The sequence below is a fragment of the Varroa jacobsoni genome, unplaced genomic scaffold (assembly GCF_002532875.2).
Source record: "Varroa jacobsoni isolate VJ856 unplaced genomic scaffold, vjacob_1.0 scaffold_388, whole genome shotgun sequence".
NCBI lineage: Eukaryota > Metazoa > Arthropoda > Arachnida > Mesostigmata > Varroidae > Varroa > Varroa jacobsoni.
Window position 1 is genome coordinate 43,167 of NW_019213290.1, and position 27,183 is coordinate 70,349.

Genomic DNA, 27,183 nt, shown 5'->3' on the forward strand with positions numbered 1-27,183 from the left:
ATGGCAAGGCACAAAATTGGGGGTCGGGTTGGGGTGCTTGGTGGTGAGGAAAGGGCCCAAAACATACAGGAAACCAAAGAGAAAGAGGGTATGATGGCTTTGCGGAGGTTTAGCCGGGCGGGTGCAATGGTTGTCGTAGCCGCATATGATAAAGTGAAGGAGCTCTTTGGAATCCTCTCTGGTATGGCGCCGCCCGAGTGCCCTCCCGCTGTGCATCATTCTGCCACCATCTCCACTCAACTGCAACGATAACTGCAGCGCGAGCCGCTTCTAGCGCAATGGCCCCACCACAATCAAATCACAACGGCCACAGAAGTGGCAGTAGCAGCCCCTGCATGGTCGGTGCTAGCAAACTTCTGCGTTCGCAAGAGAACCTTCTTGCTTGCTTCTGTCCTATCTGGCTTTTACGAACCGCCTCGCTATCTCGGCCCAGAATCCACCTTCAGTGTCGCGTTCGTCAAACGACTTACTACAGCGGATGCTGTGGTCCTGCTGATGTGGAGGATGTTGACGATCCCGCGCCTGCTGCCGCTACTAGTGCTGTTGATGATTATTAACATCGTTATCAATTAATTTACACTGTTTAATGCAGAATTAAGCGAATCAACGAACACCCTCGTTTATGAATCGGATGGGACTCATAGGGCGTGCGTGTACTCAATCACGCTAAAAGCTCAGAATGTTAGAACGGGATAGGTGTGGTCTTGTTAGTTTTGCCGGGTTTGCGGATACTATAGGTTGGGCTAATTACAGTGGAACTTTCTTGCAGTTAAACCTGTGGATCGATGCGTCTTTTTGTGATCATAAATAAAACAGAGTGAAATAGACGATATTTGAACCTGCTCCTATCTCCTTTAAAAACGCTTGAACAATTTCGAACAGTACGAAACGGCAGAAAATGGGCAAAAATTCAATGGAAATACCCGCAGCGGTAAACGGGATCGAACATAACATTGCTGACGAACTTTAGAAGAAATCGGTAGAGATAGATCGTGTGCAACAATCAAAATTGTAGTTGTTACCTGTACAAAGAAAAAAAAAATTCTAAATCGATCGATAAAAATCTGAACATTGCTGAGTTGTGACCGGGTTTGAGATACCGTACTTGCTTGGCATCGACTGAATATATTTCAGAGCATTTAAACGTGTGCTTTATATTGTTCCAGCTGTTTGAATGGATCGGCTACCGTCCATTTTTTATTCTGACATACGAAAACCGAGCATCCTGTTCTGTGTTACTAACGAAATCAAAACGCTCACATGTGGCGCCAATTTTACAAACGGTTTTCGAGCCCAGGCCATGAGTCAAGTCCGCGCGTACAAGTAGTACTAACAGTTTGACTTGTACGAGGAAAACCTAAAGACAAAATTTCATATCGAGGCCGGACGGGGACGTGCAGAAAGTTAAAAAAAAAAACTCATGGTATATCCTAAAAACTGTTTTAGGACATCCGTGACGCATGCACAGATGCGTTGATTTCATTCAGAGCCTTGGTGCGTTATTACAGGTAACGACACATGGGTGCATGGTATATGATGGTGGTATCGTCCGTATATCGTTTCAAAAGCATACTTAAGCCAAAAAAAGTTGAAGGATTCCTATCGAATAGCAGACGACCTTTCACAGTTTTTCTACGGCCGAGGAGTTGCCCACTGTAAATTCATCCGTTTTTTAATATGACGGCACGGCTGGGTTTGAGAATTGTTTTTTTGACGGGAAGAAAAGGTGGTTCACGAGCAATGCCTCAGCAACAACGAAGGCGTAAGCTGTTGGCAACTAAACAACATTACGTCCTTGATCTAATAATATATTGACTTTTCAAGGGGTCACGCGGGTAAGAAGTACAGGTTTGTGAAGAAATTGTACTTTCTCTAATAATGAAACTCTAATAATGGGCAAGAGGCGAAAAATTATGTGCTTTGCAGTAAACTAAGTAACAGTTACAAAACGTTACAAATTTACTTTATTTGGGAGAGCTTTTCAAGGGACGCACAGACAAGGAGACAGACGAAGGAAGGTGTAAGGACAAACAATCGCTTAAGGGCAGAGTTTCGCAAATCTGGTACAAAACTCGTACGACGTAACCTAGCATATATTAGCCAGCTAAAAAAACACACATAAAAGATTACTAATAATATTGTTCATCTTGATACAAAACGAGACGGCACTCCGAGGCCGCACGTCCCAGTGAAGCCGAACGATGATCGGAGTGATGAAAGAATAGACATACATAGAGATTGGCCAGATTGAATTTGTGCGTCCTCCAGTATTCGTAATGTCTTTTAAACAATAAACGAAAACAGTAGACATATCGCCAACTGACGAGCGCTCCGCGGGGTGTCTACGTACCCTTCAAGCTAACTCTGTGTTTGGTCGAGTACACGCTGTTAAGGACTCGTTGGATCACCGGTCTAATTCAAAAACCAGCCGATTGTCTGTCATAAGGATTTTGTTATTGATTATCGTGTTTAAGGGGGAGAGGAAAGGGGTTGGTGAAAAACAGTGTTTCGTTATTGCCGCAACAAAATAAGTAACAGCGATTAGAACAAGGTAGTGTTTCATAAACTAGCGAATAGATGTATATCCGTAGAGGTTTTGAATATTATTGGAGGGCAGTCCGGTGTCGGCTCAGCGAATTATAAACAAGACAGTAAAGGCGATTGTGTAAATCAATATAATGCATTTGAATTCGGAAAGATCGCTTAAGAACGCCAGCATGACATCGTATACAACCGGAATGCGTCTGTCATACGATCGTTTCTCATATCTCGATCGAATTATCGCGACGATTTAGCTGAAAATCTTCTGAGCGACTTCGCTTTACATGGGCTAGGCTATTAAATGTTTATCTTGCTTAAACGTAGACGTAACAGACAGAACAGCAAAGACCTAAATAGCATGATCAAATCTTAACAGTACGTATACAATAAATAAGGAATGAGCATATTAGCAGTGTAATTGTATGTAGGTGGCAAATATTGCATGAGCCACATCGGCCGCCTCTGGCCTGCGAGCGTTCCCAGCCTGAGGCTGCAATCGGTTGCTACTACTCACATGAACCTCGGCCTGCTCGATCCTAAGCACCAACGACATAGAAGTATCATGGAACAGGATGACGAGCACTCCCTCGCACGGTCATATGGGGCGAAGTTGTCGCTCCCCCGTATGATCCTGCAGCTTCTGCTGCAGCTTAGGCGTCAGTGTTTAAATCGCCTTCTTCTGTTTGTGACCCCCTGTTCAGTGCAAGAAGGACGGGACCTCAGGTCTTTAGCCCTGTGTCTTTATACCTCTGTGCGCTCCGGTTCTATATGGAGACATTTGGTCGTCCCTGTGCAGCAGGAGCTGTCAAGAGATAGACCCTGATTCATAAAATTGCAAACACCCTAGCGACGGTGATTCATCGCTCAGATAACGACAGCGACGAATTGGAGTTGTAGTTTGGGCCTATAGAAATACGTAAAATGATAATTGAATGGCTTAATTGCTTCCCGCCATCCACCTTTAGGATGATGTCTTCAATGGAAACTTACTAATATCTAGTACGCAAATCTCGGGTCGTAACAGTTGTATAGTACTAGCGAACACTGATTGTTGGTAAAATTACAATGCAAGCTATTAGTAAAAATAGCGTAGTTTCAATGGTTGGGTTCTGGTATAAATCATCTGACTTGATTGTGAAGGGCAAATTAAAAATGCTCAGGTCAGGCAGATGTAGACGAATCACTACATTCTTCAGGGGAAATCTAGCTAATTAGTTGGGCACACTGTTAGTCGGCCCAATATGTTTTTTTTAGGTTTAATCATTATATGTGATGGGTGAGAACGGGGTACGAACAGTAACGTGCTCATCAGGATAACGCTTCCAAAGACTGTTTCGTCGAAGCGGACGAAGATAACCGAGATGAAGAACCCTTTCTCAATTTTACCCAATAAAAGATAGAATACGCGCTGAACAACTTCAGTTACATAAAACTCTCTAGGAGTCGGGAGCAAACCGCTCGTGTCTGAAGCTAAAAATAGCCTAATTGTACAACATTAGGTGATTTGTCTGCTACGACATCATTCATTCTCAACCAATTCAGCATTATTACACTTATTTCATGCCTAAATGCGGTGCTTATTTACCGGCTTTGGCCATTTTCTTCGTTCGTCATTCCTTTGCGTGCTATAATCTACCCTGGACGCCATGCGCCTATTGTATATATATGTCTCCTTCTCACCTGGGTCAATCCTGTTGCCTTGTTATCGCCTCTAGTATCACCCACACACGACCATCACTATCAGTTAAATCTCAGATTGCACTGGCCGCAATGGCACTGTTGGGTCGGTTCGGTTTTGACGATAGGACCAGAGCGACAACAAGCTGCCGAAGACAGCAAGCAGCTTCTCGCGTTCCCCAAATCTCAGACTAAACCACATCCATGGTGCCTGCACGACTGCGTATCCACAGGCTGTACGCATTCACCCTTACATCTATAAGCGTGTATGCAAACGATGCTCGCTACACCGCCGAGGCGTTGTTCGCACCACACTCGTTGTGCCCGCCGCCAAGTCCAGTTTGAGTCCTGCCAGGCTTGGCCAAACGTCTCTAGCAGAGGAACGATGGAAACATATTCCTCCTCGGCGAAATTATAGGCGTTCTTGTTTCTATCTTCGTGAAGACGATTCATGAAGACTGCGACCAAGTTGCAATCGTTACTGCTCTTGCCTTCACTGGCTCGTACGTTCCTTTACATACTATTATGTTAGTAATACCAGGCGATTTGCCGGTTAGTGGAGGGCGGCAGTCGTGATGGTTGCAGTCGGCAGCTAGAGCGGACCTGCGCGGACGCGTGTCCTTGAAGCAGCTTCACTGCCAGCTAGCACGTGTCTCTCACGCGACCCTAGTTGCAATCTATACAGGAATCAGCTGAAAGCCATTCTATCCTGTATCGGTTCCTCGCAGGTATCCTATTCGTCCTGGATACATGCAGGTCAGGAGGTACTTGCTATGCTGCTACTTCAGAGACCCAGATAAACCGACGACTGACGGCCTTGCTTTCCCTATATAGAAGGTGGAATGAACACAGGACATGCACCATCGAGTTACCAACGAACGCCAGTAATGCTGGACGTTATAGTAATCGTGCGCGGACAGTGGCACGAGGGACTGTTGCTCTCAGCATGTGACTAGCGACTATCCGGCCAGACCGTGATATTTAGAATGGGATGTTGTGCGTCGGCTGTGCTAAACGAGCGTAGAAAGGCGGCCACAAACCACTTACTTTCGCTTCGAGTAGCGTGGGTGGCCCAAGAAGTGGGCAGCCCTATCGGAAGCCTTAGTAACAAAATGATAGAAGAAACAAAACGCTGGTGCATGTAGTGTTACATATTTCCGCGTGAAAAAACGCTATGAGGTAAAGAAACAAAGGTCTGTTGATGAGGTTCGTCAAAAGAGATCTCCAATATGTGTGAATTTATAGTGATTGTGAAGAAACATAAAAATCTGGTACGATTTAAAATGCGCACCGAGATTAGAAGTCCTTAAATGAAATAAATGAGATAGATTCATTCGATTACCATTTCAGAATTTTGCACGATTATAGACTTTGGTTAATTGGATTGAATTATAAATAGAACTTGTCTGAATAGGCATTGGCCTTCTTTCTTAGTCTATCTCGTGGAAATGCGTGTTTACCTAGTTGCGCGGGCGGGCGATGCTTGCCAGAATGAAACTGAAGGCAGACTTTGCTTAAGATTTGCATCACCGAACTGTGCCATTGAAGTACCGTAACGCTTTACAATGAAAGGTTATCTTACGTAATGATTCCATTTGTTTGACCTTACAGATATCTACAAAGGCTGCCACGTTTCATCCGGCACACACCTGATCGGTCCCACCGAGCCTGGTTCGTTAAAGCTTTGTTAATTACTTTTAATAAATATTCGGGTGACCAATGAGGGCAGCAAATTCCATCAACTCTGGGTAGCCTGGTTACCGCACCATAGTAATGCTTCTCCGAGTATTTACTATGGATAACATAGAATACGCCTGTTTTGGCCTACGTAACAGCAACAGCGCCAGTTCAATCAAATGTATCAGCGACAACGAAAAGTAATTGATTTTATATCGTATCAATGTCAAGTTTTCTGAATGATCGAACAAGCGTTGTAACAGACAGGACATGAATGGGAGCAAAATAACATGTTTCGAGGTAGATATGTCCCACTGAACCGACCCACCGAATGAAAGATGCACCACAAACGAGATGATGCGCCAGAAACCCTATTGTTAACCTTGTTTACACCGATTTTGATAGAGTAAACCATATAGGAATACCTGGGTCGAACATTATTAGATTATGCAGTAGTCAATGGAATCGGCGTGCATTCTAACCGTCTATAATTAAGACAACGGCGTAGTATCTAGTAGCTGCTTCTAGTTGATGGTAACGTCGGGCTTTTTGAATATTCGACAATTTTTTTTTTATCTCGTCTCATCATTTTACTGAATAATTGCTATCGTCGAACAGCACTTACGCTAATATAGTGGGCTGTGGCTTGAATGATTATTTTACCTACTCAGATGTGCATATATGGGGGGTTATAGGGCACAGTGGCATCAACCAGCTGGGCGGTGTGTACGTGAACGGTCGACCTCTCCCGGACTCGACGCGTCAAAAGATCGTCGAGCTTGCCCACAGTGGCGCTCGGCCCTGTGACATCTCACGCATCCTGCAGGTCTCCAATGGATGTGTCTCCAAGATCCTCGGACGGTTAGTACTAATACGGCCCTACCGACACTTCTCTTTAAAGTTGCCGAAATTTAACGCATTCTGTATATAAACGTGTATCTGAAGATTTAAATCATAAACATTCACAGTCATTTGTGCATAGCTGATGATATTAGTTAAAAGCAACGTAAAGCAAACCATTAGTTGCCAGCATCTAGCACGTAGTCTAGAAACACTACTCGGAAATCCGTGATAGTAGTAAATAGCGTTAACAGTGTCCGACCAGGTGAAGGTTCCTTTTTCTGTAACTTTAAGTAGCGGATTGAGTTCTAGCACTCGATTGTGGAAAATAGTCAGATTGATTTGTTAATCGTACACTACACTTCACCCTCAATAGGTTATGTAAAAGCCATCAGAAAACCTATTTTTGTATTTCGGTATTGATTTTTAGTTCATTCGTCATAGAGAATTCGGTCATTTTAAACCGTTTCGATTCGAAGTTAAGTTTCTGAATAGGCAGGAGTTCCAATCAAAGCAACGAGGAACACTCTCGGTATATCCATATAGCTTAAACTCTATACAACCAAGAAGCAATGACTGAATTATCCTTACGGCCATCCTCATTTGTTGCTACGTTTGACTTTTTATAAATATTAAAAAATCCCCTTAAAACTACAGGTACTACGAAACGGGCTCGATCCGGCCGCGTGCGATCGGCGGCTCGAAGCCGCGCGTGGCGACGCCCGATGTGGTTAACAAGATTGCCGATTACAAGCGTGAGTGCCCGTCTATCTTCGCCTGGGAGATCCGTGACCGATTGCTTTCTGAGGGCGTCTGTAACAATGACAACGTTCCGTCCGTAAGTGATTCTTGCTATGCACTTCAAAGTTCGTTTGACTGAGCAGATTTTTTGTCGAAATAAAATTGCAGCAATGAAAGTAATAGGTAAGTACGTAAACAAGTTCCATCGAGCAACCAAGGCAGTCACCGTCAGCACTCCACTTGTATTTGTCGTAAAGCATATATGACCCCTTTCGCTTTGCGGTCACGATGGCTTAGACGAAATCGTATATCGTGTAGAACTAAACATACAAACCCAAATGTGGAGCCCAGTTTGTGAGACTGTGTTCGCAACAACAAGTGGGAGCAACCAACAGACATAGGTGAAAGTCAATTTTTTGTAATCGTGATCCACTTGACCACTGAAGATCGCTTTACACACAAGTGGCTTTACGCTGCCATTCTTCGATCGTTCTTGCTAACTGGGTTGTCGCAATTTAGCCCAGTGCGATCCAACCCAATCTACCGGTCGGCACACTTGCATACCCACCCTTTGGCACGTGCAAATGAAACATCATACCAGGGGGAGAATTCTTCCTTTTCCAGACGATGTGTCAAAGATGAATAGATGTATCATAGGTATTGCTTCATAACAGAGTTCTGCTTCTCGGCAAAGCAACAATTACTAGTCTTATTTCCGTACTACTGGAGAGGTCCTTCCATCGAAATGACAACCAATACCGAAACAGGCCGGAGCGCAATCATGACAGCGACGCCAAAATTAAGCGGACGGATGAGAACGCTTCGAGGCTGGAGAACAAAAGAGAAGCAGAGAAAACCAGCAAAAAAAGTTGTCCTTTAGAAGTTCAACTTCGCATTCTAAGAGGATTGTCGTCTAAACCCCTGATCCATGGGTGTGTTAACTTTTCCGTGGGCGGTAATGGTGTCAGATCAACTAGCGTCACATCATTTTTCTTTCTGATCCTTGCTCGATAGCGCCGGCTTCCGCTACAACCTGATGATGAACTATTATAACTAATGATATAGCTTAGTCGATGGCGAACGAAATAGAGTTGATCGCCCGGGATTCTTCAGGAATTAGCTATCGAGGCGACGAGTTGTGGTGGCGGTGGTAGACCTTGAAGTACGGCTTAATTATTTAATACTCCATAGTTATAAGAAGAACGTTAGCTACTATCATAGAGAAGGATGTCGAAAGTGTAAGTGTTGCGTGCATACAAGTATTTAACGTTAATAGAATTCTAAACGTCTGTACTTCGTAGAGATGCTTTAGCGATTGATGTAAGAAGCTCATTTTTGCCACTGCTGCTGCTGCTGGTGCGCCGTATCTAATACAATTATACGATCTTTACTGAACGCCTAAGAGGAAATGTATTTACCCGGCGCCTGTAAGTGCTACTCGCTCTTTCTACCCCAACTAGAGTCTTTTCGATGTCCTGCCAGGGTAAAACTGTTTACATCCACATTTTAGATATCTTCTCCGACGTGGCGTTTTGCTTTTATCAGCAAGGTATACGGAAGACAACACTCAATATATAGATAACATATTATAGAGAACATAGAATAATCATGAAGGAAAACCCAGCATACAATGAAATTCGTTATCAAATTATTGCCTTCACATGCTGCCGGCTCAGACCGCCGTGACAAGTAGAGATCATATGAGGCATTTTACCGCTAAATTTCCTAGAGCAACATTTACTCTCTACCATTTGCTATTTAACAATCACTCGATGTGATTCAAGTTTTACGGTCGGTACTGGCTTAGCAGACGGTCTTTACTAGCACAAAATAGAACGTGTTCATGACCGGTTTCGCAATTAGGCCACCATGTGCCTTTAAGTTTAGTAGGCCGATACTTTACCACTGCACCATCGCAGGCTTGCGATTTAGCGCGTTTCTTGATCCTTATACAGTTTGTCCTTTTCTCTGCTGCTCTGTTCATCATCGCGCGCTGACGCCATTACAGGTTTCGTCAATCAACCGCGTTTTGCGCAACATCGCCGCGCAGAAGGAGCAGCATAGCACGTCTGGCAGCCCCAATGCAACGTTGGGCAGCGCCGATGTCGCTTGCGCGGCCAGTCCAACGAACGTCTGCGATAAGTTGCGCATGCTCAACGGAAGCTCGTGGCCACCGACGACCCATAATCCGTGGTATCATCCCGGTAATGGGGGTCTGTTCGGTGGACTCACAGCGACTGCCGCCCCATCGGCTGGCTACAACCCGACGCATGCGGGTGGTCACGGGGCACACAGCGGCCATCTTTCACCCGCACCAAAACATAGTCCACTCCCGCTGCAGACATCGGTAGCGCCGCCGACGGCGTTGCCAGGCAGCCTGCACAGCGTTCACCTCAACGGCGATACGAAAAAAGGTAGAAACGGTAGGTTTATACGATAGCGAAGATCTATCTAATTTTTCGTATAGAACTTTGTTCGATTATATAGTTGGACTGGTTTAACGGTTTTTGCTTGGGTTCAGTAGTTCGTCTGGCATTAGATTCGACAGAGTTCGCTCAATTTGTATTTTTAACGGCACAGGAATTGGTAGTAGTGGTGACCAAACGAAAGCATTTTACCATAGTGATTTTATTTGTATGATCACTTAGATTTGTTCTATTCAGGGTGTTTATGTGTATCTGGACAGATAGATAATCTTTGAATGGGTGCGAGGTGAACTAGGAGTTTCTTGGAATAGGATTTAACCAGACCTGTATAGATTGCAACCCGATCAAGGTCTGTTTAACGCAATGAAATATGTAGTATTCTCTTTAGAGGTGGGCGTAACGTAACAAGTTCAACATCTGCCGCTAGTAATCTATACCAATCCGTGTTTCAACATACAGAAAGCACGGTAAATTGAATGGACATGAAGCACTAATGAACATTATATAGAACAATTATATAGTATGATGCATGCAAGTAAATAAATATCGTTAGAATGTTTCAGTTTTTTTTTTTTTAGCTGGAGCTAACATTTTTTTGGCGCCGATATTTTTGCAGTAATGGGCAATAGTGCTTGTGGCATGATAAGGAGCGATCTATATAAGATGATCAGAGATTGTAGTGATATTCAGCCGTGATTGCACGGTGAACTGACCTGAAATTAAAAGCTCAACTTGTATGTAGAAATCAGTTAGCCTCAATTGGGCACCAAACCCACGAGTTCATAGTTGTAATTTCTGTGTTCCCAGGAAAAAGTCAGGCAAGAAATAAGCTTTAGTAGCATCCGACCAACATTTTTCTATTTGCTGACAAATGTAGGGTAGTTGCTATTTCACATGAATTATACCATTTATTACGCATCCGTGTACGTAGAAGATTAACATAGTCATCCAAAGTCATCTAATGAGCTCGGTGCTAAAAAACAAAGAACCTTTGTTCGTTTATCTCAACTCTCCCGCATCGCAGCTCAAACCTTCCTTGTCGTTTGAGCTGTACCTATAAAGGTGCGGTATTTTTAATCTTTAAGCGTAGAAGCATTTGGAGTTCCATTTTTATGGCAGTTGCATACCAAATTTGTTGAGCGAACTTGTTTTTTCTGCTTGGTGCGTCCTTTTATAGTTTTTTCGAAGTACCAAACTATTCGATAATAGTAAGTGCACATTGCTGAGAAGAGTTAGGCGAGCTTGCTCGCCTACCGTCGCGTTACACTGTCATTGATTATCTTCCGTCGTTATAATCTCTGGTCGCTCCCGTCGTTTGCAAATGTTCTGCGGTTCGAGGTTGAACAGAGCACGTCTTGCGTCAGCCAATCGAAGTAGATGCCGGAAAATCGAAAGATCCAGTAGAATTTACCGATAGCAAGACCGTTGTACTCTATTCTTCGGTAACAGCAGCAAGAACAACAGCTCTTAGTACTACTTCTACTTCCACTGTAACGGTTACTATAAGGCTATCCCAAGGCAGCCCTACTTCGTCCACATTACTGGCTCCACCATGTCTTCTCCGCTTTGCCTCAGCCACGATAACTGGAATGTACTGCGTGAACAGAGAAGCCAAACCCAGATTCTAAACAGCCCAGCCCATTCAGCCCAAGGAGTCGACAGCAGCAGAGAGTAGATTGTTCGAACGGAATTGGCACCCTGCCTCGACCAGCCTACGCGCCGAATTCAGGAACCGGTACCTCACACGTTGCCAGCAATTTCCCTATGTTCTTCCTCCGTTTCTTGCTGGTATTCCCTCTTCTGCCTGGCCGTCCGTCCTCTTTTACCAAATTTTCCTCAGGCTAAGAGTCCAGAGTTCTTCACGAAAACCCCAAACGGCGACAGAGCCTTTCCCCTCCTAGGGCCGCTGGCAAGCTTTGCTGACCTAGCTCCACCGCAAGTGGAAGTATACGCGAGCTCCGTGGCTTGTAGCACTCGAGTGAATGAACGCCCAAACGGGAAAGTGAGGGACAGCCACTGCAGAAAACCATCCAGCGATAGCACAGCAGTACCAACACTATGCAACGGTCGTCTTCGTCGCTGCTACCATAAGCACATCTCAGGTCCTCCGTGTGCTCTTTCGACTACTCTGGCCTGCTATGCAGACCGAATTCGCCAGACAGGACGACCAGGCCAAGCAGAATAGCAGCACCGCTAGTGGTGGAGGAAGGGAGCAAGCTGCTTAGCGAAAGAAAGAGCGACAGTGGCGGCGCCGTAAAACGGGGCATTTTGGCTAGATGGGCTGGCTAAAGGGACGTCGAGTAAGGACGCGAGTGAGGGAATTGTAGGGAAACGAAGAAAAGAGTAGATCTCCCTTGCAGGGGGTTGAGCAAGCCAACTCTCAGACGCTGCGAGTTGGCTTGACACGAGAAGCTTAACATGAGATGCCGGAGTTAGTTCTGCGTATTCCTTCCTGCAGTAGTATTCGGAGCAGGCCTAGGGATCGCTTGCTGTCTGTTCCACTCCGACAGGCCATAGTGCCTGTCGTCGCCCCTTCATATTTTGCTTCTTTTTTTCCTAGCCCTCCTTTTACCCCGGCCTTCGCCCCGCAATTCCTCTTCTGCATCGCTTTCTTTCTACCGATTTAGCTAGCTTTTCTCTGACGGCGCTCTGGGTGTTCGTCGGTCACGCTCTCCATCGCGAACGCAGCCAAATTCGCCATCACCCACCGACGCTGCGGACACCTCTATCGTTGCTGCCGAAGCCACCGTCATTCCCTCGGCCCCAACAGATACGTTGATCCCTTTCTCGTTGGATCTGACAATGGAACTGAATCCGTATCCGAACTCACTCGAACGACGATGGAGTAAAGCGAAGCAGGTCAGAGCGTACCCTAGCGAAGCGAATGTTAGGCATGAAGCCGATAAACACCGCCAGGAGCTGCGCAGAATCAACCCGGCTGGCCCAGTTGTAGCAGTAGCTTCTGCACGGGAAACAGCACAGCATTACAGAGGCTATGACTAAAAGAAGGAACTGCTACATCCCCACCACGCGACGTTCTTTCGGCCGTTTGGCGCTTTTCTCTTTTAAACAACTTAGACAGCAAAGCATAGAGAAGAGCGACAGTTTGGAGCAGACGCGGCGCAAGTTAAAAACGGTCTCTCAGTAAATAGAACAAAATCAGATCGAACAGAAAAGGCAACGGGACGTGGTAGGCAGAACGGATCGATCAAAAGCGTCGTGGTTGTGGCATTACTAGAGGAGCTGTTGGCTTGCCGGCTCTTTGAGGATGGTAATGGTCCTACAGCAGACGGTCATAGCTAGTACGATGTTAGCAAGTAGGGATGTAGGCCGCTAGCAGCATACGGCCGCGCCAGCTAACGCTGTCACTCTACGAACAATCAAATGGAGGGGGGTTGGTGGCTAGACGACGTCGGCCCGAAGCTCAACAACCTAACGGACGAAAGTTGTCAACTGTGGACAGACAGACAGACAGACAGACAGACATCGGCGCGTTTCGACCAGCGGCGCCGTTGGAACTAGTACGAGGCCTTAGACTGCTGGTGGAGCTGCGATGCCTGGCGCCGCAGTCTCCGTCAACTCCTCGCCAGTGTCGGCGGCAACGGGGAGCAGCGGCCGCCACAGACCTCTGTTATAGCGCCTATCTAAAAGGGTCCTTCGGTTGCTATGGCAATAATAATGAGAGCCCACCGAGGCGAGCTGACGGGGCGGGCCCACTATCATGCAAGGAGCGGTCGGGGCGCAGTTGTTGGTCGGTTTGGGAGGAAGAACCACTTTGGGTTGGAATAGTGTAGGGGCCAAGGCGAAGCAGGTCCTGTAATGGGGAGACTTGGTGGGGGCACCGCTGCGGGGAACGACTTCAGGCTGGGGCAGACGATGGTTAGGGTAACACAAGTGTAAGGAGATTGGGTGCGCGAAGCAGCCCATCTCGTCGGCGCTGGCAAGCTGATAGGGGCAAACGCGGAAGGAGAAAACGAGAGAGGCTTGGCTCCGCTGGTCACCGAAGTCTGACGAGTAGCGTCGGCTTGGCTCGGCGCTGTTGGTTGTAGTGCTACCGCTAACCGGACGGTTAGACACTACTGTGCCGCCTGTTCGCCAGGCAGTTAGGTAGAAAGCCCAGCTAGGAACTAACCAAAGGGGCAACCAAGAAAGCTTGACTCAAATGGTAACGGGACACGAAGCAGCTTTGCAGAAAGGCCTGCTTTCCATTACAGCAGATCTGCAGGCAGGCAGGCAGGCTTTAGCTAGCGCAGACAACCGATCGTAGCTATAGAGTCTGCTGACTAGCCGTTTGCTTCGCTGTCTGGCTGGGTGAGCGCTGATAGAATGTCACGTTGCAGTTATCATAGACGGCGCGACAACATTACCCGGGAGGCAGAACACACAAGTGTGCTACAAGGGAAGACTTGAGAAGAGGGTGACCGGCTGCTACCAAGGAAAACGAAGAAAAACCTAAGACAAACTCTGCCATTTGCCCCCCTCCCGCCCCCCGGGCGAACGGCGAAGGCGGGCCAAGCGTGCAATGCAGCCAAAGGTGGTGGTGGGCTAGCATAGGAGCGACACAAGGTTTGGGTATAGGGGATTTGATAAGCAAGCAAAACAGACTTTTCCACTAGAAAAGAAGGTCGGTCTGTCGACTCGTAAGGTTCAGGGTGCATGGGACAAGCTGCCCACGGTGTCCGAATAGGCTCCACAACTACTCGTTGACTCTGTCTATTTCGGCTAGCTCGGTCATCGTCTTCAGTTATCAGCAAAAGCACGAACACTATGGCCACTATGCTACTGCTTCTACTAGTCCTGTAAGCAGCGCTGGCCTCGTCGGATTCGCATCGTCTCGTCATCGACCAATCAGTCCTCATTGCTGCCGCCGGCGGAGAGGACAGCAGCAGCACCACTCATGTATTAACCCATAGTTCTCTCGTTGTTTGCTGCCAGAGTAGTTCCTTTCTCGGTTCTTTATTTTCCACTTTTCTCTTCCTTCTTCTTTCACGGGTTCTTGTTCGCATCACGCATCCGAATGTCTTAGCGGCCTCGTTTCCTGTCTGCGACTACTTCTTTCTACCCTCAGCCGTATTTTTCGTCGCACCGCCAGGGGCGCTAGTGTCGATGGAAAATCCGCCGCTATCTCAAGATATACATTCCTTCAGCAGACGGCAGAGACTGAAGACGGCTCGCTTACTCCGTAACAGCGAGGTTCCAGAGGAAGCCTGAAGCCCTGCTCGACGCTCTTCTGCCCGCCTTGGTATTCATCCACTGCGAGCCACAGCAGAACGGCGGGCATTCGACACGATGTTGTGAAGGGGCAGCTTTAGCATTGCGTGTTGGAACGGCCAAGTGCCTTTCGTCACCGACTGTTGCTAACGCCTAGATGCTCTAATCTCGCCAGTCTGTTTACTCATCTTCGTCACAGCAAACGTTTCAATAATCGGCCTCTGCAATGTCAGTTTGCCCGGCACCGTAATTAATGTCGTCCCCACTGAATTCGCTGTCGCTGCTTTCGTCTTTGTTTACTGCGGCAATATGACCATATGCGATCGTGCTATCGTCAACGCTGGTGCTCCACCACTGCGAAGAGTGCCGCCGTTGTCAGCATCACTTTCACTTCCATTTTCTTTAGTAGAAATTGTCATGTTGTCGATAAAACTACAATCCGACGCAGGTGCATTGGCCGACACTAGTTCTAAGCAGAAATAAGCTCGCCAACAGCGGTAAGAGCGCCGCATACTAGCATATAACCGATATGTGGCAGTGGTACAACTCGCCCCCGGCGTTCGCGCTCTCCGTTGTTGTTTGCGTCGATTTCTCTAAGCACGACATTGATATACAGCGGTGTGCGGAATACGACCGGTGCGTTGTATGTAAATAGGGCGGTGAGAGCTAAACATAAAAACGAAAAGATTACGAGTCAGTTTATGCGGGATAGTATGAATAACGCCATGGTTGTTAGCGGCTAGATAATACTGTACCTGTTTGGGTTAATTAAAAAAAAGGGAGTGTTCACGCACCACAAGCTCTGTTACTTGGAAAAATGAGATTAGATCGCGCGGAGCCGAATTCTATCATATAATATTATACTTCATGGGTTTGTGGAGATCGATTTTTGTTTGTGGAACCTACGAAGCTGGGTTTACGAAGTGATATCGAATAGTTGACGGGTTTGAGATATCGTGCTGACATGATTGTTGGGAAACAGAATGCATACGCAAACAATAATTAAATGTTTTCTCAAATTCTAGCTTTTTTTTGTCACAACTCTTTGTTAAAAGCTTTCGATCTGTCGCTACCCTTACGTATCCTAGTAGTTGGCTATAGCTAGCAGCGCCCTCGGATGCATTGCAGGTTGAAACTATGTTGAAATCATTCGAGTCTAGCCTGACTCAAGCAGCCTGGGGCGAGTTGATTAAATGACACCGACAAGCAACTGGTCATAGCGACAGATTCTGGGTTTCTCAGGTCGCCGTCCCACCAGCTCTTTTCGGTTCCTATGTGCAACGCAAACTTTAGAGTCCTCTCGGCCCCTTCGACTTGCTCCTTCAAACGGCTGCCACACTCTAAATCCTGCATTTTCTTCCAAACTTCCAAATTTAAATTCACCGGACAGCTCTGCCGGGTCGGTGATGCCTTTCTTCCAATCCGCATGGCTGAGGCAGAGGTTTTCACTTTAAAGATTCCCAGAACAACAAGTTTTGATGGAACGTCATATCAGACAAAGCCCTTTTAAACATATATTAAGGAGGAAACGGGAAAAAAATTCGTGCTAAACCGAGAATTCTGGGGGTTATGTGACTGCTTACTACAGCAACGAGAGTAGCTGTATAAACGCAACTTCATTTTGGATATTACAGTGTGTAACTTTATTGTTCAAGTTTGACAAATTATATATTATCGTTGCGCCTCTTGCTTCTGAGCGTAGTAATGCTTAACTGTTAAGGAATACTGAATCTGCACTGTTATTTTTATTACTTTTTTTTTTTTTTTTTTTTTTTTTTTGTTTATGAAACAAACTCTTGTAGGAATGTGAAAGCGTTGTAAGAAACCTTCTGAGCTTAAATATGTCAGTTAAGTAACTATTTTTAACATTGTCCTAAATGTGAGCACAACGATAATTAGCCGTCAAGAGGCACCTTAATTATCCTCTATATCTTAGAGTAATTATTCTATACTGAGTGTACGAGCGCATGTATTCTGCAAGCTAGGTAAAGCTAAATGAGACTTTCGCTGCAAACATGAATCGCGGACTGAATGAGAAACTTGAAGGAAAAGGACTATACAGGAGAGGCTATGCTACAAAATGTTTTTCAGAAGCTGAGCTGAGCGACAAGCATAATTCCCAAACATCGTAATCATATTCTTGGGTGGGCAGTTTTCTTACTTCTGTGCAACAGAAAACAACGAGTGGCAAAAACAAACCCGTCGTTGTTCGGTTTGCTGTGCGTGGATTCTACCATAAGCGCTGTAGGAAATGAGCTTGACGACTCATGCAGGTCTTCCAGATGTGTGAGAGTTGTGAAAAGTATTATCACGATTATTGCTCCTTATTACCGTCTATAGGACATCTGACAAATCTCTTAAATTCGCTTTATAAACTCAAAAAAAACTCGCATAACCTATATAACACAAACTATATGTTAAATGCTTAAATATACTCATCATTAGATTGTATCGTTGATTTTTATATATAAAGGTTTAACCACTGCGAGCAAGGATAAATACGTAAGAACTGATTGATGTTGGGTGGTCGAAAAGTCGTTATCAATTTTCAAGTAAAAATTACAAAAAAATACTATAATTTTTCATATCTTAAAACAATGTAAATGGAAACGCTATGCGCCATGTTCGCTCTATAATTTTTAGGCGAAACATTGGGACTAGTGATTCTTGCATCCTTCTATTGAAATTAAATTAGCAGCATCAGGGGAGTTCTGCAGAGACCGAAGAAAGTGAAAGCGCAAGATCCGGACTATATGGCGAATGTATTAAAGTTTTCCATTCAAGTTCTCCCGTTTTTTGTTGGGTATGTGAAGATCTAAGCTCTCTGGCTTTTTTCGGGCTGGAAGACAATTTTTTTTTTCTCTTTACTCACCCTGATCGATGTTTTTCCAAATGTTTTTTTTGTGATTTTCTTAATTGCTTATAAAAGGAGTCCGAATTAATCGATTTATTGGGCGGCACCAGCTGCTCTTAATGCACGATTCGTTTCCAATTTCACCGAACACAGAGTATCATATTCTCCCGCATCAGTACGGGGTTTGCCACAGGTTGTAGAGCATATTTTACACAGCTTTAGGAATGGCTCGATATTGTTGCGTTTCCCAAGAACTCCACGAATGGACATAATGATCGAGTAAGTTTATGTGCCATTTAAACATCAAGCTTGTCTTTATAGCCAGTTTTTTTCGTATGATTTCAAGCTGTTTGCTAACGAATGTTTAGCTCGTTGGCGATGGTATGGCTACTGACGGTTAGTCTTGCCCAACCTGCGCAACAATTTTATCAACTTTTTTTGCCATGGATCTGCCACTACAAAGAGCATCCTTCGACTACTGTCAAATCTCAGCTTCCAATCACACCAATGATGACCCGTCGTGGTTCATTTTGCCTCAGATATGTGACTTAAGCCGTCTAGCTGGAAAAACTAGCAGTAGTTTTTCGATAACCTAGTAAATAGAAATAAGTTAAATACAGGGTAGATGCCAGTCGTACGGTGGGCTGAAAGATGGTATACGAAAGTGCAAGCTGATTATACTATCGCTCGACCCGCTACCACGTCCTGCTTACCTGCAGACCTTATACACACTTATGCTCAAGTATTTAGCATGGACGTTGAACACGCACTTTGCGACCTGCTAATTAATCCCATCTCTACGAGAACTTTTTCCGTATTGTTTCGATGGACTACTGCACTAAATCATAGCGCTACCCAGTTTTTCTAATCAGCAATTCAGAGATACATGGTCAATATCTGTATTGTCAATTTTTTGTAATATACATGGTTTTGTATGTTTATTGCTTTCTGAATTATAGCAGAAGACCTATGCGATAGCGATCTGGACTGCGGCGGCTCGGCAGCGGGAGATGCGAGCAGTTTGGACGGCGACTCACTTGGGTCGGCGGTTAGCGATGAAGCCGCAGCGCGTCTTCGTCTCAAACGAAAGCTTCAGCGGAACCGTACTTCCTTCACGATGGATCAAATCGACGCACTCGAAAAGGGTACGCAACTGGTGATTATAAGAATATAACGTGTGCACAGGCCGTTCAATCAACCAACGACAATGAGCAGTAACCCTTATAGATAGATAAGCTTTTTCAACAATAACTTGCTCTAATGAAATATCTATTTGTTGTTCTTGCAGAATTCGAAAGAACTCACTATCCTGACGTGTTTGCTAGGGAGCGGTTAGCAGGCAAGATTGACCTTCCCGAAGCAAGAATTCAGGTTAGTAAATAGTAGGCTACTGAGTCAAATCACGTTACCTTCTTTTGCAAAGACGTATTATCTTAGGATGATCATGTTATTTGTTCAATTGTCTCCATTCATTAATTGGCACCGTCAAATACGACCGCAGATTTGATTACGAAATAGACTCCTGCAACCTCGGGGATCGTATATTTGACATTGCCTTTTTCCACGCGTGCCTCAATACACAACCAAACTGGTGTGGCTTACCGCCCCGCAAGGCCAGTACCCTGCGGTATTATCCAAACTAAGCCGGGAAATCCTTTCCAATGGTTTTCATTCTGCTGGGAAACAACCGCTGATACATTGAGCTAACCGGCGTGGCCGCTACGTCCGGGACGACACAGCCCTTGATAATTGCTTTACCCATAAACTCTCCCTATACGTGGGGCGGCTTCACCCTTGGCCCGACAACCCCCTAGTGAGAATTGGCGGTTCAATGGAAGTTCAGGAAACCGAGCTCCCCCATTTCCCTTGATCGAATGAAGAGCGTCATGCCCGTTACCAGTTTAGCTTCTCCTGATCGCCTTTGCTCTTGGCTGCCATCCGTAAAAGCTCGCTTTCTCCCTTAATGATGATGGTTGCTCGGATTGACCGTTGTTCGCGGTGTTAGTCGGCCACAAGAGACTCCCATCGCCATCAGCTTCGCAAGCCGCGTGTGGGAGAGACTCCGACGCGAAAGCAGTCGAAACCCGGCAGTCGCTGGCATTTTCTTTTCCTAAAACGTCCTCCAACACAGACCCAGTCTCGTGGCTCGCCCTTTACTCCTTTCTATGGCATTATCGCTTACCTCAACCCAGGGGCCAGTTATACGGTCAGTTGATGGAGACAGGGGGGTGAATGCGCGGCCTGCCGATGCGGTGATCATTAACAAAGTTTGGTCCATGCACACCCCCACATGATGCAAACATATACTGCTTCAATGACTATTAGCGACTATTAATCTATGTATATGAACGGGTACAATACTATGCTGTAGTAAGGCTAGACGTAGAGGATGAAACCGATGCGGCTGATATCTAGCCCTACTAACTTCTAGTTATCGTTATTACCATACGCATTTGCTGCATTATGTGTCTGTTTTACATGTGATTGCGAAAATTATTATTGTCGTCGGTAATTTTAAAGCGGGCGGGGATGGGATCGGTGGTTCAAATCCCGCAAGTGACATATACTACACAACCAATGTTGAATAAAAAAAGCTATTTTTATTACATATTCTTGTTAGATTTGCTATCTTGACTAGCGGAGTATCTTCTTATGTCTTAATCTTTTTTTTGCTTTCATCTATTCACCATTCATCAAAACAGGTGTGGTTTTCGAACCGACGAGCGAAGTGGCGACGTGAAGAGAAACTGCGGAACCAGCGGGGCCCCGAAGCGTCACCGGCTGCCAGCGCCGCTAGCGTGGCAAGCGCTGTCAGTCTGACGGATCACGAACACGCGGCGGCCGATTCGCCTCCGCTCGCATTGAGCACAGCGGCCGCAACCGCTGCAGCCGCGACCGCAGGCAGTCCGCACAGCAGTCTCATCAACAACATGTCAAGCGTCTCGGTATCGCTGTTAGCCGCTGCGCCTAGCGCCACAAATGGACGCACCCCGAACTCGGCGCTGCAGACGGCACTTGAACCGTTATCCGCTTCGCCGCCTCGCGGACCTGCTTCGGCGGGCCAACTCAATCCGGCCACGGCTGGAGGCTTTGCTAATCTCTACAACCATCCGCACATCGGTCACGATAGCTATGGGTGCGTGTTTTTCTTTACACGTACATAGACACGTGTGTATCTATACTAAACGTTTTTAGGTAGACATGGTGTAGCCATGCTGGAAAGAGTTCAAGCTGTAGAAGAGAATATCGTCTAATCTGTTGGTGAAGAAGGCTAGGTTACCTTGTATCGATCCTGCTCTTGTTTGTATGTACTCACGCTTAGAGAGCTCAGGTACTTAAATAGCCGCTCAACGAAATGTTAGTTGTTATATCATTCAAGAACTAAATTTGTGAAAACATAGTGGTAATGTCACAAAGGAACTATTGTTAAAAATAATCGTTCTGTGTAGTGAGTCTCTGATACTAAATGAAACTGAGTATGAATGGAACGCCTGTCTGAACTTTGGGCAGCCACTAATCTTTACCAGCACAGGCCCCTTGATCTAACCCACTTCGACTTCTAATGAAGACATTCGTTTGTGTTGCAATGACATTCTGCAGTTCGATCTCACAGTTCACGGCGTATGGTAGTGGGCCAATGGGCAATGCTTGTTTGCAACAGAATTCGTATATTACGGGGCACGGTCACCGAACCTACGACTCGCTCTACGGGTCAGTCCAACGCGGACACGGCCAACACGGCTCGTCTGGGTCTGTAGGCGCGCCCCAGTTTCCGTCCGTCAATTCGCCGCCCTCTAACACTGCTAGCACAGGTAAAAATGGAAGCAATCGTGGGAGATATTTATTTGAGATGTTTAATACATTCATATTATTAACAATCTTCTAGCTCACTTCAATAGTAAACGTTGACTCGATCAATAAAGCAACTCGCTAAAATCAACTATATATCGTTTCTTTTTTGTACTATTAATAGAAAATTACTTGTCATCCATATTGACGCTAACATTTAAACTGAGCGGGTATTGGTTCTTTCTGATTAATTGCAGGGGTGATTTCCGCCGGCGTATCAGTGCCCGTCCAAGTCCCGGGGGAAGCGAGCGATCTCACGCCTGCCAGCTACTGGTCTCGTCTTCAATAAAATTTGAACTATTATATATGATGATGAGATGCAGGCAACAACGACAACGATGTCGACTCAAGTAATCCTGAAAAATACAGCTGCAACAAAGAAACTGTTGCAGACGTTGCAAGTAAACATCGAAGCCATTGGAAGCGCGCACGACGCTCGACGTCGTACGTGGAATTACCAAGCGGCGGTCAGCACCGTGGCAGTTAACTTGCCAATGAACGAAATAAGGTAGCACGGCTTGTCAGAACAACAAGTAATACCGAAACAGGGCTTTAGTAATTATTGTCGCTCAAGTTCAAGAAAAATTGATCGGAAATACCAATAACTGTGAAACTGGAAACGGAAAAGTTCGAAGCATGAACAGTGCAAGGCTCGCTCTATCGTAGGATAAGCGTGAAGCCGAACCAGCTCCGCAGGTCATTTTTTTGTTTCGAGCGGAACCATGCATGAACTAAGCAGTTGCATGACCCGTAGCTATGCCTCGTATCCTCAAGTACTCCAACTGCTCTCTGAATTTAGTCATCGTAGCCCAAATAGCAAGAGTGTGCTTCACGATGTGGCAAAGTGTCAAAGCACGCTATCGGTACGTGGACAGCTGACAAATGATGTAAAAGTATCACCGAATATCACTGGTCTTGCTCGCCGCCAACATGGCCTTTACGGTATGCTGTAATAAAATGTGCGTCGTTTTACGTTGGCCGCGACGTAGTACTGTATTTTCAGAACGAATAAAAACGCGCCCGCAGTTCCCTTTATAAAGCTTAGTGGGAATGAGATTCTTCGAGCGGCGAGGAAGCATGCCGACCAAGTTAGCCGCTATTCACGAGCGCTGCACTTCATTATTAACCAGAGTTAAGCTCGCGTGATGGCTATGATTACCTCAAAAATGTCTATTCCCCTCATTGGTTGCTTTTTTGCAAGCCCGTCCACTAACGTAATGCCCACGAAATGACACGAACAGAACGCCCAAAGTATCGCCTGCGTGGAGCGACCTTACATTAAGTGTACGGCCGCTCTGTCAGTTAGATTTTCCCGACCCCACCCAAACCCAATCATCGCACCCTTTAACCCCTTGAAACAAGAAAAAAACAAGCAGAAACCAAATACGTCCATGTACTTAAATACAAACAACCAACTAATTAATTATACGAAAGAACTAATAATGAGAGGGAGAGTTGCAAAAAAATTATAATAATAATAATAATATTAATAATGCTAATAGTAATAATAAAAATACCAGAATAAGAAGGTGATTATGCATACACACAGACAAACCATGCTGACATGAGCATGTTAACAGGATAAAATAATTATAATTAAATTAATTTATATTCTATTTCTTCCTCTCGCTAAGTCATCCTAGTGACAAGCGTGAATGCCGTATATAAATATATACGAAAAATATATAAGTGTAAGCTCCCGCTGACACGGAGAAACAACACTAATGTTGGCGGCGAGAGAAATCGTATCGGTAGTTGCCCGAAAGTTTCCAAAGAATGAAAGGCAGAAGCAGGTCGACTATAGTCGACGTGTGAAAGCTAACATACGTAACTCAACTGTACATTACATAATACGTAAAGAACGAGAATGATTAAGTAACTCAGAACGATGACAGACGCGGCTAATTTCGATAATGAGCGATATGAAGAGAGAAAATGGGAAACAAATGAAAATTTGAATGTACGCGCGCGCGAATCATCGGCCTAGTCAATGCAAGCAAAGCCCGCCATGTTCAAAGAAAATGAGGGTGAAGCTGTCGACCAGCACGACGGGAGATATCGCTGGTACTCGTGCATATAAGCATATATCCAACTGCCTGTTCATATGGAGAACGCTTTACTTCTTTTCGCTATCTACCAAGTTGGTTTACCTAGACCGCGTTCATTATATATACATATGTGAAACGGTGGCGATAACGTTGTCATATTTCCCTAGTCACATGTATAGGTCTAACAATAATGATACGGAGATAGCTAATAACATCGAGGCTAAGCCGGGTACGTCCGCAAAGATCAAAGTGTTGCCGGATTATGGCCGAAGATTCGCGCGTCCACAAATATCGGAATCGTGTCAGACGTAGGGGAACAAAGATAGGAAAAGAATGAAATTCACAGTTAGCGCACGGCGTGTCTTAGGTGTCTTGTTTTTGGTTTGGTCTGTGCAAATCTCATGAACATTAAGGGATAGAGAAAAGTTAGAAAGCGGCTAATTATACTGATGTCGATTGATGACATTAAACGGGAGTACACGTCCAAAGAAGATAATTAGCTTAGAAAAAGGTTTTGAGACGCACAAAAAAACACGGTAAAAACTGCGCTGATTACTTGTGTTAACTTGGTATTGACTGGCCAATCGGTACTTGCAGTTGATTTCCAATTAGCTCGAGCAAAAACCTACTTTGTCAAAACTTGCTCTGTGTATTTTTTCGAAAACGGCAAATACCGTTTTTTAGTGTTTCAGTTTGCGGCCCTATGCAGTGTCTGGATACCATAAACTCATTTAAGCCTTGATGCGACCTAAAGCGTTATCGCTGACGTAACAGCTTCCAGTTTTAAGAAAAGGACTTATGTCGCCTGAAAACATCAAGTCTGACCAGGTCGCATTATATATGTATACGGTTATAGAGCTCTAATCCAAACAATTCAGCACAATAACGATGAAGATCTGAGCGTGCGCTTTCTGAAGTTTGTCTAACCTAGCCCGTTCCCCACTCAACATTCTGGTGATACTAACAACAACATAATATTATAAGATTATTATATAATGTGTATAAATAACTAACTACAGCTTCTAATATTATTATTATTTCAACTTTTACTCCTTTCCTGACTAAGTACATCTAGTTAGCTTTCGGCTATTAATAAATACCAAGGCTTGAATAATCAGCGATACGGCTATCTCTCTCCGAAACTGAATAATGATCCAGACTGATAACAATGTGCCATCCATATTAACCAATTTGTAAGGCGGCAAATTATAAATCAAATGCTCATCATACATGACCATGCAAAATACTTTTCAATCCTGTAATTTCTGCCAAGAAGCCAAAATATATATAACAGAGCGGATTTAATTCAGTAATTATCCACTGCCTAATAAATCTCGTTCAGTGTTCTAAAGCAACTGGACACTTAGAAAGGCAAAACAGGCTTAACGAGGTGACCCTTTTCGGTTACAAAATCATTTATCTATCAAAAAATGATGAGTAGCGCGAAAAACATCCATAGGAGTTCCTGGAATCATTCTGTATAATCAAATTCTTCAAATTCGGATGGCCGAACTTCGACCGACAATAAACCTATTATTGAAATTATTAATTAAGTGTTTCGAGTGTTAAGTCCGATACTAGCGTTAAGCGTTGCTTGAGACATGCGAACAAAGTTATTAATGCTACTAGTGCTACTACGACAACCAAAACAAGGCAGCAAAACGATGTAGGCTGTTTGACTAACAAGCCTGAGGTTAGGAAGGACGTAAGAAGGAACCCTGAGTTCAAACCGAATCCAGTCCATTCATAACTGTGTATATTTAATAGAAAGACGGGAAGGGAAAGAGATCCAATAAGTAACGCATGTAATAAAACAAATGTGAAGCCAGATGATACGATAACACTGTAAAAACGCAACTTGACATTTACTACATCAATATATGTGAGCCAGGCAGAGGAATGGCAGGAAGAAAATTCTCAACACGCATATTTACAGGGACACGCAAACACACATATTCACACATTCACACACACACTCGCGCATACACACGCACACATACACACACACACACACATAGTAATAAACAGAAATAGAAAACTGACTGAAAAAGCCAAAGGAACACCAAACTCATTTAGGACACATTGAAGCATAATTGAAGACTTGTAAAACCAAAAGACTGTGCTGGCAAACGGCAGTGACAACATGCGAGAGGCTTGAGTGAGTCACCGGAAGATGGCGAAAAGATGTTGGGTGAGTTATGAATGACTTCATGGCATAACAGGACAATATGGGAAGGTATCAAAATAGGATTTCACTAAGAAATGCAAACGGCCGTCCTTTTCCTGCCGCCGCCTGATCTACGTATCGCATATTAAATGGAAGGTACGGCAGGCAATCACAAGATTATGCATACCGTCAAACTAGAAAATTGAAAAAAAATCATGCATTAAAGATGAGGAGTAGCAGCAAACAGTCACGAACGAAGACACACTATTGTTGGAAAGGACATAAGCGTGGCGACCGAAACAACGCGTCCCGTTGGCGATCGAAAGAAACAGAATTGATGCGAGAGAGAAGAAATAAAAAAGAAAGTGAGATTTATCTCACGATATTGCCGGTATCGATAATGGGGATGATGACGATGACGATGGAATAAATAGAAACAACAACAACAACAAATCTCAAAATAAAATAATATACAAAATTCATATGATGTGCCTCGTTGTATGAGTTGGACAGGACCCGCGGAAGTTCGAAGTGGAAACAAAGGAGTCTTTGTGATTCCCGTTATCTAATTCTCCGAGCTCTATCTTTCGCCGGTTACTTCTACGGATTTGCGATCTATTGTACTGTTTGCTTTATTAATATTACAGTACTATATATTACGTAATGGATCAAATACATCAAGTTTCTCGAGTTATATAGCATTTGTTTGATGCTTGAAACCCCTTTTACACGAAGATCTTTTAGACTTAATTTCTTAAGAAATTTCAATCTCGATACCACTCATTTGCTAGCTCAGTATAAAGTTAGCTAGGTTTAGGTTGTCGAAACGTCGAAAATCCGTTTTTCTCACTAGTTCTAGCAGCCCTTGCAGAAGAAAATTATAAAATAGTTTCGGTAACTTCGCCGTGTCCCTAACCGACGAAGCTTAGGTGTAAACAATAAGCTTATATCGCAACTAAGTTTATCTAGTTCTTATTATAATTATCACACGCTCAAGGCCTTGTGTAGCCAAAAAAAAGTTGAAAGCTTTTCATTCTATGGGCCATGAAAGAACTAGCTTCAAATAGTCGTGAAAGGTGTATGAAATATCCATAGATCAACTTTTTTTTTAACAAAAAAACTAGTGTCTTGAATTTATTGGAAGAACTGAGG

At 44.6% G+C, this 27,183-nt stretch overlaps 1 protein-coding gene across 1 annotated transcript; it reads left to right on the top strand.

Annotated features, from left to right (window-relative positions):
• Window positions 1-26,513, top strand: LOC111259950 (paired box protein Pax-6). Its single transcript, XM_086968094.1, has 10 exons — window positions 1-181; window positions 5,830-5,889; window positions 6,567-6,756; window positions 7,393-7,573; window positions 9,485-9,899; window positions 18,927-19,112; window positions 19,256-19,338; window positions 20,670-21,103; window positions 21,568-21,779; window positions 22,014-26,513. The coding sequence occupies exons 1-10, from the start codon at window positions 1-3 to the stop codon at window positions 22,103-22,105; spliced, it is 2,034 nt and encodes a 677-aa protein (XP_086824220.1). The 3' UTR covers window positions 22,106-26,513.
• Window positions 26,514-27,183: the final 670 nt, after the last annotated feature.